The sequence below is a fragment of the Pleurodeles waltl genome, chromosome 8, assembly GCF_031143425.1.
Source record: "Pleurodeles waltl isolate 20211129_DDA chromosome 8, aPleWal1.hap1.20221129, whole genome shotgun sequence".
In the NCBI taxonomy this organism is placed as follows: domain Eukaryota; kingdom Metazoa; phylum Chordata; class Amphibia; order Caudata; family Salamandridae; genus Pleurodeles; species Pleurodeles waltl.
In genome coordinates, this window is record NC_090447.1 from 1,528,871,314 (window position 1) to 1,528,886,114 (window position 14,801).

At 46.3% G+C, this 14,801-nt stretch overlaps 1 protein-coding gene across 1 annotated transcript in view; it reads right to left on the bottom strand.

Annotated features, from left to right (window-relative positions):
- Positions 1-13,760, bottom strand: part of TRAPPC10 (trafficking protein particle complex subunit 10) — a 407,991-nt gene extending 394,231 nt beyond the window's left edge. The window contains exon 1 of the mRNA XM_069202936.1: positions 11,897-13,760. Coding sequence (XP_069059037.1) covers positions 11,897-11,966 — 70 coding nt within the window. The 5' untranslated portion in view covers positions 11,967-13,760. The remainder of the gene's footprint in view (positions 1-11,896) is intronic.
- Positions 13,761-14,801: the final 1,041 nt, after the last annotated feature.

Sequence of the window (14,801 nt, forward strand, 5' to 3'; positions counted from 1 at the left end):
TGGGATTATGGACCCATTATACACAAAAGACCTCTTGATCATCTGGCATTACCCCCTCCACACGAGGTAGTGTACCATCATAGGCAGAGAAAATCTACCTTGGACTTACTGGCCATGCCAGATATCTGCCTCAAGGGGCACTCCTCAAGGAGGAAGTAAAACCAAGATGGCTTTGGGACTGCTACTTCATTGTGATGTAGTTTACAATAAATAGGCACTTCTTAACCTATTTCATAAACTAAAGTTGGGTTGGGGCAGTACTGATGGATATATGTGATTTCATTCCAGATCCTGGGTGCATAGATAAAGGATGCCTGTTGCCCTTTGTTTTGGCCTTTGTCTCCAGTCAGTTTGTGTCCAGGTTCCAGGTGTACCAAAAGCCAAAGGGGATGATGAGCTTGCCAGCCAAGTATGTAGGAGTCATCAGCATATTGGTTAACTTTGATATTGTTACTATGAGTAGACCCCTCAGTGGGCTCCACGTAGAATTAATAGCAGACTAAGCTTACCTGATCTGTGTCATGTACAGACAGCATGTGCACGTTAGAACAGTCATGTGATCTCAGAAGATGAGACATCCTCATGTAGGTCACAGCTACGAAGGTGTTGGCCATTATTAGGGTGAAACTGCTGCACCCACACTAATGTGCTTGGGAATGTGAGAGATACAACTGAAAATAGTTCAAAAACCTTGATTACTTTTGTAAGGAAATGCCTCCTTGGCATGGTTACCCCCTGACTTTTTGCCTTTGCTGATGCTATGTTTTGAATTGAAAGTGTGCCGAGGCCTGCTAACCAGGCCCCAGCACCAGTGTTCTTTCCCTAACCTGTACTTTTTGATTCCACAATTGGCACACCCTGGCCTCCAGATAAGTCCCTTGTAACTGGTACCTCTGGTACCAAGGGCCCTGAGGCCAGGGAAGGTCTCTAAGGGCTGCAGCATGTATTATGCCACCCTAGAGACCCCTCACTCAGCACAGACACACTGCTTACCAGCTTGGGTGTGCTAGTGAGAACAAACTGAGTAAGTCGACATGGCACTCCCCTCAGGGTGCCATGCCAGCCTCTCACTGCCTATGCAGTATAGGTAAGCCACCCCTCTAGCAGGCCTTACAGCCCTAAGGCAGGGTGCACTATACCATAGGTGAGGGCACCAGTGCATGAGCACTGTGCCCCTACAGTGTCTAAGCAAAACCTTAGACATTGTAAGTGCAGGGTAGCCATAAGAGTATATGGTCTGGGAGTCTGTCAAACACGAACTCCACAGCACCATAATGGCTACACTGAAAACTGGGAAGTTTGGTATCAAACTTCTCAGCACAATAAATGCACACTGATGCCAGTGTACATTTTATTGTAAAATACACCACAGAGGGCACCTTAGAGGTGCCCCCTGAAACTTAACCGACTATCTGTGTAGGCTGACTGGTTCCAGCAGCCTGCCACACTAGAGACATGTTGCTGGCCCCGTGGGGAGAGTGCCTTTGTCACTCTGAGGCCAGTAACAAAGCCTGCACTGGGTGGAGATGCTAACACCTCCCCCAGGCAGGAGCTGTAACACCTGGCGGTGAGCCTCAAAGGCTCACCCCTTTGTCACAGCACCGCAGGACACTCCAGCTAGTGGAGTTGCCCGCCCCCTCCGGCTCCGGCCCCCACTTTTTGGCGGCAAGGCCGGAGAAAATAATGAGAATAACAAGGAGGAGTCACTGGCCAGTCAGGACAGCCCCTAAGGTGTCCTGAGCTGAGGTGACTCTAACTTTTAGAAATCCTCCATCTTGCAGATGGAGGATTCCCCCAATAGGATTAGGGATGTGACCCCCTCCCCTTGGGAGGAGGCACAAAGAGGGTGTACCCACCCTCAGGGCTAGTAGCCATTGGCTACTAACCCCCCAGACCTAAACACGCCCTTAAATTTAGTATTTAAGGGCTTCCCTGAACCTAAAGATTTAGATTCCTGCAACTACAAGAAGGACTGCCAAGCTGACAAACCCCTGCAGAGGAAGAACAGAAGACACCAACTGCCTTGGCCCCAGACTTACCGGCCTGTCTCCTGCCTTCCAAAGAAACCTGCTCCAGCGACGCTTTCCAAAGGACCAGCGACCTCTGAATCCTCTGAGGACTGCCCTGCTTCGAAAAAGACAAGAAACTCCCGAGGACAGCGGCACTGCTCCAAAAGAACTGCAACTTTGTTACAAGGAGCAGATTTAAAGACCCCTGCAACTCCCCGCAAGAAGCGTGAGACTTGCAACACTGCACCCGGCGACTCCGACTCGACTGGTGGAGAACAACCAACTCAGGGAGGACCCTCCGGCGACTCTACGACTGTGAGTAACCAAAGTTGTCCCCCCTGAGCCCCCACAGCGACGCCTGCAGAGGGAATCCCCAGGCTCCCCCTGACCGCGACTGTCTGAACTCCATTTCCCGACGGCTGGAAAAGACCCTGCACCCGCAGCCCCCAGCCCCTAAAGAAACGGAACTTCTGTGCAGGAGTGACCCCCAGGAGGCCCTCTCCCTTGCCCAGGTGGTGGCTACCCCGAGGAGCCCCCCCCTTGCCTGCATCGCTGAAGAGACCCCTTGGTCTCCCATTGAAAACTGAAGGAAACCCGAGGCGTGTTTGCACACTGCACCCGGCCGCCCCCGCGCTGCTGAGGGTGTACTTTCTGTGCTACTTTGTGTCTCCCCCCCGGTGCCCTACAAAACCCCCCTGGTCTGCCCTCCGAAGACGCGGGTACTTACCTGCTGGCAGACTGGAACCGGGGCACCCCCTTCTCTCCATTATAGCCTATGTGTTTTGGGCACCTCTTTGACCTTTGCACCTGACCGGCCCCGAGCTGCTGGTGTGATAACTTTGGGGTTGCTCTGAACCCCCAACGGTGGGCTACCTTGGACCAAAAACTCAAACCTGTAAGTGACTTACTTACCTGTGAAAACTAACCATAACTTACCTCCCCCAGGAACTGTGAAAATTGCACTGTGTCCACTTTTAAAACAGCTTATTGTGTTTTATGTAAAAAGTATACATGCTAAAGTAATGATTCAAAGTTCCTAGAGTACTTACCTGCAATACCTTTCAAAAGAGCTATTACATGTAAAATTTGAACCTGTGGTTCTTAAAATAAACTAAGAAAATATATTTTCCTATAACAAAACCTATTGGCTGGATTTGTCTCTGAGTGTGTGTACCTCATTTATTGTCTATGTGTATGTACAACAAATGCTTAACACTACTCCTTGGATAAGCCTACTGCTCGACCACACTACCACAAAATAGAGCATTAGTATTATCTCTTTTTACCACTATTTTACCTCTAAGGGGAACCCTTGGACTCTGTGCATGCTATTCCTTACTTTGAAATAGCACATACAGAGCCAACTTCCTACAACTTTTCAATGCTCTCCACGTTTCCAGTTTATGTACTCCCTTCTAAAAACCCATGCGCTTTGAATCATCATGGGTTTATGCCACCATTCCTGCACAATACCAGTATTTGGTTGTTTTTTTACTGCTTCGTTTCAGTTATTTTGCTAGGCTGTCAGACCTTATGTCATTAACAGAACACAAGCTTTCCGAGTACTACTGCGAAAGGAGCTTAGGCTCCGCTCAGGTTACTTCCCCTGAATACAGAATTGAATGGGACTCCAGTTGTGTGCTTCCACTGCAAAGGGTGCTTGTCTTGTAGTTTTTAGCTTGCTGCAATGCGTATACTCAGTAAAGCAGGCCTGAGCTGGTTATGGTGGCAAGCCAATGATCATGGCTATAGGTCCGATTTGTTTATCACCAGGTGTTATGATAAAGTCACTAGGCCTGAAATATTTGCAGTGAAAAGCATCTGTTAACAACAATCCCTTTAAGGGGTGTATTTAAGACTCTTTGAAAGCCTTCGGAAAAAGACTTCTCTAGAGAACACGTGGGTCAGCCCTCTTCTGCCACTGGTCCAAGTGTACTGCCGGGGTAATTAGTCCACCTGAAAACGAATGAGCTGCAGTGTCAGGGTTGGGTGGCCAATCATTTAGGTTTCAGTTTTCTCCTTTTATAGTTTCTCTCTCAGTTTTCGCTTTCTCTGTTTTACATGTTCTGAAGAGGATATAACAGCTCCCCAGGCAGTGCCAACGAGTTGCTTCCTTGCTCCTCATTTCATCCGCGAAGCCCTGCATCCCACATGGCCATTCCTCCAAGCAGACCATTACAGAATGCAGTTGTCCACAATGTATCACTGTTTTACCATTCAATATGGCCACATTGTTACTTCTAAAGATGGCAGTCATAAAACAAGGGTAGACTGTATAAATATCTCTTCAAGATGGGCACTCGCTGCTGCCTTTAGTTTTGATATTACAACCATAGGTCCACCTTGGCCGGAAGGCAGCACATAATCATATTACTGCTTGTAGTCTCTTAATTTATCTTGCATATGTTGTTGAGTTCATGCGTGTGTTAATGTGGCTGTGTCAGATGATGAATTTAAGGGGTGGATGGATAGTTTGGTGGGTGCAAAGATGTGTGATACAGTGCATGAATGAAGTCTTCCTGAGTGCCCGAAACCATCAATAACACAAAAGGCGCTCTTATTCATAAATCAGACCTACTGGCATTGCCAATGCTCGTTTTGATCTTGAAAAACCTAGCACAAAAAGGGAGTCATGGGTCATGAAATGCACTTCTGGTGCCCACACTGATTTGGCACATAAGAGCTAATAAATCAGGTACAAGCTGAAGATGGCTGGAGAGAGAGGAACCTTGAGCTACTCACTCAAAGATCTAGATGGTTTCAGAAGGAACAGGGGCAGCCTTTCCTGGCCTCAACTGCTGATCTCCATCAAAACAGGATTCCTACCATTTGTGGCTCAGCGAACATGAACCTGGACTGACTCAAACCCCAACTTTCATTCAATGCCAGGTCACTCAGATTTATCCTAGGCACAGACCACCCCCTGAAGGCCAGATTGCCAAGAAAGCCAAGCTCTCTCTGGTGGTCAAGCTCTTCTACTCACAAATCTAGATGGTGCCAACACCCTGCTCCGTAGCCTCCCAGACACCCCACTGCCTACCACCCACCAAGGACATCATGCAAGCCTCACCGAAGGTCTGCAGAAAAAGAAAGAACTTTTCTCCAGTGGTTCTCTTAGCTGGCTTGTGTTATCCACAAAATCAGCTGCTTCACCTGCATTCTGTTGTTCCAAGTGCAGCATATCAAACCACATCTCATCAATTTATAATGTGGCTTCCGAATATATTACCCTTAGGAGCTGACGAAAGTGTATTATCTTACATTAAAAGAAACATACAATTCTGCATTTACAGTGGAGGCTTTGTGCAACATGAAAAAGGAGTCAGTGTGAAAAGTGCCAATGTAATTTAAATATCTGCATTCGATGGTTCTCGTTTTAACTCCAGAAAGTCACCAAAAACAGTGTTTGCTTCGCTACGTTATGAATAAACTTGGACCCATTACAACCCTGTACCTTCCTGTTAAAAAAAACAAAAAAAACAGATACCATGAGCAGACTGCAATTCCCTAACCTCTCTGCAAATTTAAATCAATGCCCCAGTTTTTTTTTTTTTTGTTTTTACATTTAATGTGTTGTTTTTTTTTGCACCTGCTCCACCATAGCTATCAATATATGAAATAACTGGTCCCGCATTTGTCCAAACCAAGCTCATCCATGCATCCTATGTATGTTTTGTCCATCCTTTAATACTAATGCACAGCCGAAAGTCGCCTCAAATTCAATCTGTCCATAGTCCCTTAAGCACAGTACATTAGTTTGTATTACAAAGTGCTCCATGAGCAACAGCACCATTAATCAGCCACAAGGTAAGCAAACGTGAGATCAACATAATAAATGACAAAAATATGGCACCATGTGTAGAAGTAAGTGTATCAAGTTTAACCCTCGGTTAATATCAAATCCCCACTCAGACTGACAGTAAGAAAAAGGGGAGAGTACAAGAGGATGGATGGAAGAGGGACTGGAGAGAAAAATGATGGTAAGCCTTTAAAATCCGGCTATGATCTGGGCACATGTGCATTTTTTTTTCCTTGGAGCTGACTGAATATCAGTTTGGCTTTATTAAGAAGTGATTTTTAGTTGCTGCTGCTTATTATTTACTAGGAACTGAATCAATCTCTCACCTTGCTATGATCCAGCGTCCATTTTCCATCAAACATGATCTTGGGTTGTTTGTAGTCCGGTTCAGGGTGGACCCTGGCTGGAGTGTTTCTATTTGAGCATGATCAACACAGATTTGCATGTGGCTGGGTCTAACCTGAGATGGTGTGGTGGGCAAAACACAAATGGGTTGTAATGCTACCCAAGGCGATTGTCAGGGGTTAGACTTACAGCAAGCGTCCCTTCCATCACATTTTATTTTTTTCCAGGTTTTCCACTTGGCCATGTAAAAGCTGGCTCAATGACATGCATGCAAACTGATTCTAATCGCAATTTTCAACTCATGCCAAGTGACCCAGATTAGCCCTGGACAATCATCTCACCCACAAGTACCATACAGCCAACAAAACCAAGACAGCCTGATACCAGCTCTCTCTACTGAAGAGAAACTATTCCTCCCAGAAATCAACTTACGAACTGCTGTTCAAGCCCTTGTACTCTTTTCACTGTAATAGGCCTATTCCATTGTCGCCCAAACTCTAAGTTTCCCCCCGCCCTACGCCCAATGCATTCGACATGCCACAGTAGGACTAGTCAAGGTCCTGAAGAAATATGAGTGCATCACACCTACCGCGAAGGAACTCCAATGGCTCCCTGTGCCTACCTGCACCATCTCCAAAGCCAGCTACATTATCAACAAAGTCATTACGACCGGCACTGCTGCCTGTGTGGTTGACAAGCTTACCATTTCCAGTGGCTCTCTGCACACCTGCAGGCATGACACCATCAGAATGATAACAAAGCAGTGCAAAAATGAAAAAACGAGCCAAAAGACATTCTCCATCTATGCACCCAGGAGTTGGAAAGACATCCAAGTAACCGTCAGGACTACCCTACCCTGCTCCAATTTATGAAACAGCTGAAGATGCACCTCTTTTAAGAGACTACATCATGATACAGTAAAAGTCTACTTTCAATCTAAGGAACCAACTACCCTCAAACTTGCATAGGGAGTGTGTCTGATCCTGTACAGCAGTGCATTTTTACACAGGTAGGTTTGTGCTAGGTGAATAGTGCAGTCACACAAGAGCTATACTTTGTTTCTTTTTTCCAGTTTAAGACTTCAGAGGAACCATCTGTTCACTACAACCATCGGTTCTTTCTCTATTACCTTTCCTGTCTGAAATCTTCGAATGAGCCATCAACACACAACTGAATCAGTGCTTGTTTCCATCTTAGACGACATCCTATGCATTCCTGATTCAGGAAAATTCTCAGTTACAGTCTTCCTTGAAGTCTCTGCAATATGATTTTTTTTTTTTTTATCTCTCAGCTGAGCGATTATGAAATGATAAGCCAGGTTCTTTCCTGACAGGCGGACCACACGCTGAGTGGCTAGTTTTTGACTTAACAACGGACATAAGGTATGTCGACTTACAAACTGGGTGACACACAATTCTCACAATACTAATCATAAGACATTGCACAACTGATCCTCCTCCACTTTTTCAAGCAGGCAAACCCTTTAGGATTCTTCACGAACCAGTAGGTTTACAAGTCCCTATCCCTACCTTTCATGTAAGGTGGCCAAATGAGTATTACCTCATAAAGGATTCACTCTATTCGCCCTAAAAAGCCCACCAGCCCTTGTCCTGAATAGACCTCCAAGATGCGAGGGACTCAAACACATCAACCTATGACAGTCAAGAAAATCGGACCTGAAAATAAAATAATTCACCCGATAGGTCCCCAATGGAGTAAGATAACCCAGGTTGACCCTAATTAAGTACTTTTTTAGTCCCGCCCCTGACCTCTGGACATTCATAGTGGGGTTGTAAGAATTCACATGCACTTGAAGACTCCCCCCCCTTGCCCCCCCCCCAACACAACTTGTCCCAATGAAATACCGGACTGGTGTATATATTGTTTGTGTGTGTGGAAAGAGCTACACTCTTCTAAAGTAAACCAAATAATTTTTTTGCTAAAACGACTTGAGAACTGCTGTTCAAGCCCTGGTACTCTTGCATCTGGATGGTGGTAACGCTCAACTCCATGGCCTCCTCGACTCCACACCGGTATACTAAACTCTGCAGACCATCTCATCCAAGGCCTGAAGAAATATAACATCACCCCCATTTTAATGGCAATTCACTGGCTCCCCTTACTTGCTCCCACATCTTCAAAACCAGCTGCATAATTTACAAAGCTATCACGACCCAGCAGCCAGACCATCTTGCAGCCTGGACACCATCAGACTGCAGACTTAGAAATGTAAAAAAGAAAAGACAAGAGGCCTTTTCCATCTAAGCGTCCAATAGCTAGAACAACATCCCTGTATCCATCAGGAACGCCCAATGTTTCCATTTGGACAGTACATTACTATATAAATAAATAATTCATTAATCTCAAAGCCCATTAATAGGGAAACAACTTGCAAACACAGCTCTTTGTGAATACCCAGTTACAGTAATTGCTAACTACTTCCATACTGCTCCAAAATAGAGCACAAAGTTTATTTAAGACCCCGTGGCTACATTTCGATTTAAAATGCCCTGTTCAAATTTCTACTACATTCCCATTCTTAACTTCAAAATCTGCATTTTTTTTTTTTTTTTAAACTTACAAACTGCAACTATATGAGCTACACACAGGGATTCTTTAACTTTTACTTTTAGCATTTTCTTATCCCATTCCATAAAATTTGGTCCAGTATTTATTTTCCATTGTTATGCAATAATTGATATTGTCACAGGCATTGGTATCAAATCGATTTTGTTTGATATTCGGCAAGCTTACGAAGTGTTTGGAGAAGAACAGAAGGGCTATTTTAGAATCCAGGAGGACTGCAACCCTATTTGTTGACTTATGAATGAATGAAGAGGGGTAAGAAACAGCAGCTATTTGCAGTAAAAAATAAATACAATTGAATGCAGCTAACCGGTACCACAGATTGTTAAAAATTTAACTCATTTGAACATTGTCAAAACTGTTTATTAATACATATTCCAGTTTCTTTGCCCTATTGTTTATTCGATCAATATTAATTGGAAGGTAATGCTTTGTAAAATAAACAGAACAAGACCATGTACTAATAAAGTGCCTAGATCATCTACAACCAACTTCACCAAATCAGATGACTACACAAATGTACTAACATCCAATCTGGTGAAAGTGCAAGATATCTGATCGTAAAATAACCAAAATTACGATTTTTAAAAACGGTATACAGGTTTCCAGAGTGTGCAATTAGAAAATTGTGTAACATAAATGACACAGACACTTTGCTATCTTACTACTGCTGTATCAATTAACGGGGTAAACAAACAAAAAAAAAAAAAGCAGACTTCTGATCTCGTTCTTGCATCAAAGGAATTGCAAAATGCGGAAAAAAGGATTGCGCTGTCTAAAATAATACTTGTAACGTCTGGTATCTAACTTTCGTTGAATCTCTGTGCATCCAACGTACATAGGAGGTTAAATTAAGGAAGTCGCCTATCAGAAATTGTATCAAAACATTATCAGGGAGATGGAACTCACTTGCCAATCAGAACCTGTAAAGGCAGCTAAATAGTGTAAAGTTAAATTGGAAACTGCTTGACCACAACCTTCTTTTGTCAGACTTCATTTCTGGGATGAAAGCCGGGACGCTTATGAGTCAAATGAAATCTGAAAAAAGATCCTGATTTTTTTTTTATATCTTGACATACAAATGCATGGTATATCAGAGAGCAAAACAAGGGTGAACCAGGCCATTCTTAGCAAGGAACATAACCTATTATAACTTGGAAGAGGGCCCTCTGAATTGTTTATAACAAGACACTATTTTCTTAACAAGTGGGATATAACAACACTGATAGAGCATCACAATTTGCTGTCACAGATCCCTAAAAAATGTTTCAGTTTTGGGAAACACATATTTCTAAAAACCTAAATAGGTTTGCAATAACAATGACAATACCACATATCCTAAAGCAAATCAACCATAAATAACTAATCACATAAGCGTGTACTTCATGTCCCAAGGTTTGAGGCTTCCTACAACTTGAATCTCCCTTACCTCTTTCATTGAAGCTCACTTCTTTAATTCCAAAACCAATCTCCTCTTCCCTTAACATTTCCCTTCCACCCCATCAAACCCTCAATTTGCTATAGGTGCGGGGGGGGGGGGGGGGGGGGGACGACTCATCACAGCAAATCTCCCACCCTGCTGTGTTTTTCTTACTTTCAGATCTCCACAAATGACTTCCTGCAGTATTTTCTGCAAGATGTTTCATTCCAGTTCCTTATTTTTCTAACCAATTGTTCACAATTTTTGAATTTTCCTCAAAAACATGTATCACAAGGAATCACTATCAACATGACACAGTTCTAGCACTGCCCCCAGTCATTAAGGGGGCCGGAGGGGTGTATGCAGCAATTGTACTAAAATAATGGGGATATGCAGATTAAGTGTACCTTTCACTCTGGACAAATGGTAAGGTATAATTGGGAGAAGAAAAGTTATTTCAAGCACAGTCAGAATCCGATATCTTTACTTCATGAAAGCAGCACCCATCAACCTGCTGTTACACTTAAAGGGGTTACAGGTTCTGCATCGACAACGGTGTCAATTCACACTTTCAGAATTTATCCCAGAATCTGGATTTAGAAATATATAGGATCTTTGCAGGGAACTGAAAGCAGGCACTGACTTAGAAAAGGCCAGCTTCTTTAACCTAAAAGTAGGATTTGTACTACAGAGTTCAAGCAGAAGCCTAGCCATGAATGCATAATAGGAAGTTAAATTATGGGTGTCTCATTTGCCGTGCGCCTGCCGGTTATATGGAGTAAACAACAAGAGACTACTGAAGGAATACTTTTTTTTTTTAACAAAAGCTTATAGTCATACAAGACACAGTCAAAATGAATCCATCAATGAATACAGTTTACATAAATAATTTATTTATGGCATATATATATATATATATATATATATATATATATATAAATAAATAAAGTACTATTTAGACAACAAAGGGATAAACAAAGGGTCACATATACACAACACACACCACGGAAGACATACAAGTAACCATTACATTTAATTTTTACAAGTCTTAATGTGGCATACAGTGCTAAACAGCCTTACAGGATAAGAGGAGTATAAAAAGTATAATGCATATAGTTTTGTTTTAAAGGGCTGATGTGAATAGGATGCCAACGTTTCAGTCTCTATGCAGCTCCTTGAATATTTAGGCATCTGTTTACGTGGAGGTCTCTGAATACTTTCTAGATGCCATAGTCATTGTTTTGAGTGCTTCAAGAAGTAAGTAACCATTTATCCAATAAGGGTCCTTTTCTACAAACATTGTCCTGAAGATGGTTTCATGTGAATGCTTACTGCATAAAGACCGAAACGCCACAAACCTATTCACAGCACCCCATTAAAACAAAACAATATCTATTATATAATTGTTGGACGTTATGTGACAGCACCAAGCTTCACGTGTGAAGGGAAACTAACAATGGCCTCAGGTTTGAAGCCTACAAAGGTGGTGTCCAGAGCCTAGTATATTTGAATTTCTGATTACTAAAGAACTTTGCTCTTGTACCACTTGTAATTAGCAGTTCATGGTTACCACCTATGTACCCGCTTTACTACATGCGAGTATGGATATAGCTACCCCCAAACTACTATCCCATCGGACTTAGGCCCCTTGTACTCACAAGCAGCATTAGGTGCTACCGGCACAACTGTGTGTGCTTGCACTATGCTTGTTTTATAGTGATCCCCTCTGGTACTCACATGTCACAATGGGCTTGTTCTCCATGGTGTAGGCAGATGCGGGGGGCTCCTCCTCCTCTGCAGTTTCCATGGGCACCCAGCAGCCGTTAACTTCCGAGAAACATGGGGAGCTGGACCTGACTAGAATGCCAGGGAGGTGTCAGGGTTAGAGGGAGAGAGGCAAGAAGGGGGTGATAGTGTTAGGGAAAGAATCTGGCCATTCGATGAGAGTAGAGTAGGGACCTTGGGTTATCTGGTATCAGGGACAAGCAGAGTTCTGTAGGATGTCTATGTGAAGGTTTCTAGCTGTGCGAGAGGGCTGGAGCGGTCAATGCAACAGCAGTGTGTTATGGAGTTTCTGGGAGTCTATCTGTGGGCTGTCACTGGTGGACCAGAAGTGTTCTCGTATATAGGCCAGAGGGTCTCTGGGAGGCTTTCGGGGCTGTCACTGCAGCAGCAGTGTGTTGTGGAGTCACTGGGTATCAGCCTGAGGTCCCCTATCCCCTGGCTGTCACTGCAGCTGCAGTCTCGTGGAGTCTCTGGGATGAACTTGAGCTCCTCTATCTTCTGCTGTCACTGCTGCAGCAGTGTGCTGTGCGGTCTGTAGGTCTCTGTAATATGTGTATTTTGTATTTAGATTTGTATGTGTATCTTTTCTTTCTCTGAACTGGCCCTGCAGCCCCAGCCTGTGGGTCTCTACTCCTGGGTGCGTTGGGGGCTGTCACGGCGGCAGCAGTCCTGTCCCTAGGTGTCAGCCTGAGCTCCTCGATCCCCGGCTGCCACTCCTGGAGCAGTGTCTGAGTCTCTGGTTCCTCTATCCCCGGATGTCACTCCTGGAGCAGTGCTGTGGAGCCTGAGGGTCTCTACCCCCGGCTGTCACTGCAGCAGTGTCTGGTTCCTCTATCCCCGGATGTCACTCCTGGAGCAGTGCTGTGGAGCCTGAGCTCCTCGATCCCCGGCTGCCACTCCCGGAGCAGTGTCTGAGTCTCTGGTTCCTCTATCCCCGGCTGCCACTCCTGGAGCAGTGCTGTGGAGCCTGAGGGTCTCTACCCCCGGCTGCCACTCCTGGAGCAGTGTCTGAGTCTCTGGTTCCTCTATCCCCGGCTGCCACTCCTGGAGCAGTGTCTGAGTCTCTGGTTCCTCTATCCCCGGATGTCACTCCTGGAGCAGTGTCTGAGTGTCTGGTTCCTCTATCCCCGGATGTCACTCCTGGAGCAGTGTCTGAGTGTTTGGTTCCTCTATCCCCGGATGTCACTCCTGGAGCAGTGCTGTGGAGCCTGAGGGTCTCTACCCCCGGCTGCCACTCCTGGAGCAGTGTCCGAGTCTCTGGTTCCTCTATCCCCGGCTGCCACTCCTGGAGCAGTGTCTGAGTCTCTGGTTCCTCTATCCCCGGCTGCCACTCCTGGAGCAGTGCTGTGGAGCCTGAGGGTCTCTACCCCCGGCTGTCACTGCAGCAGTGTCCGAGGGTCTGGTTCCTCTATCGCCGGCTGCAGCAGTGGGTTGTGGAGCCTCTGGGTCTCCCTCCTCTCTGGAGGCTCAGCCTGCGGGCCTCTATCCCCGGCTGGCACAGTGTAGCCTCGGCCTGCGGGCCTCTACCCCTGGGAGGCGCCCTTCCCCGCCGCTGCAGGCACCGAGCCGCCGCCCCCGGCCGCCGGAGGGCTGGCTCTGCTGGAGGCCGGGTGCCCCGGCTCTGTCATGGCCGGGCTGGAGCGGTGAGCTGTTCCCGCGGGGGCGGAGCTCGGGCGCCTCTCCCCCTCAGAGGCCTGCTGCTCGGGGCTACGGCCCGGTACTCCCGAGGACCCTCCGCGCGCTCAGCTGCATCCGGGAACGGCTGACATCTGTCCCCTCCGTAATCCCAGTACTTCCGGGTCGGACGGCAGCCAATCCCGCACCTCAACCTATCCGGGAGGGGGAGGGACTCGTAGCGCGTACAGTGACCCAAGATTGGGGGGCGAGTGGGCTACCGTAGCCAATCCGAGCGCGCTGCACAGCATCGGTCGTGCTGATTGGCTGTGGGTTCCGCACGTGCCCCCAGTCGGCGGGCGTGACGTAAAGCGGCGTGGGCGGGATTTATTTGACAGAACCGTTGAGGGAGTCTGTCAGGGACCGGGCAGTGGGTGGAGGAGGCGGCGCCGCCTGCGACCGGGGCTGAGGAGGCCTTGGAAGGCTCCGCTCTCGGGTGGGCCCATGGATGGAGGGTAAAGTCCATACTTCCCAACAGAACCTGTTCAGGCGGGAGACTCCCGATTTTAAAAAAATCAAAAATCACTTTGAGCTGTCTCCAGCCTGGAGTTGAATCTGCTTCAGTAGAAATCAATGGGGGAAATCCATCCTCGTTTCTTTTTCAAAATGCCCCTCTTGCTTCTTCTAAAATGTCGGCATCTGTGGTTGAGGGAAGCAGCAGCGGCGTCCGGGCTGGCCGCGTGAGGCCCACAGTCCCTTCCAGACTGAAGCCCATGCTTTGAGGGTACAGGCCTGAGGAGCACTACCCTTTCCCCCGCAGGCACCCCCGGATCCAAGAGCGGAGGACGCTCCTTCTCTCACCTGGCAGCCAAAGCCTGGAACAACCCCTCCCCCCCACCCCCACAACCACCCCTTCGGGGCCGCGCACTGCTCCAGGAATTCAGAAAAGGGCTGAAAACATGGCTATTCAAATGAACAGAGCACCTCGAAGCAGCTAGCAACGGTAGTGTCTTTGGACCCTCACAGGACATTTGCTGTGCTTTAGAAAGCCGGATTGATTGAACACAGGGTGATGTCTGGATCACTGACACCAGTAGCACAAAATATGCACTAGTTGTGTTCAGATGATGGCACAGACGATCATGGCATTGAGCCATAAGTAACATTGTGTAAGTATGTTGCAAGTTTTACACCTCTTGTATGTACCTGTTCCAGACTGGATGAAGGAGCTTCGTAAGGCACC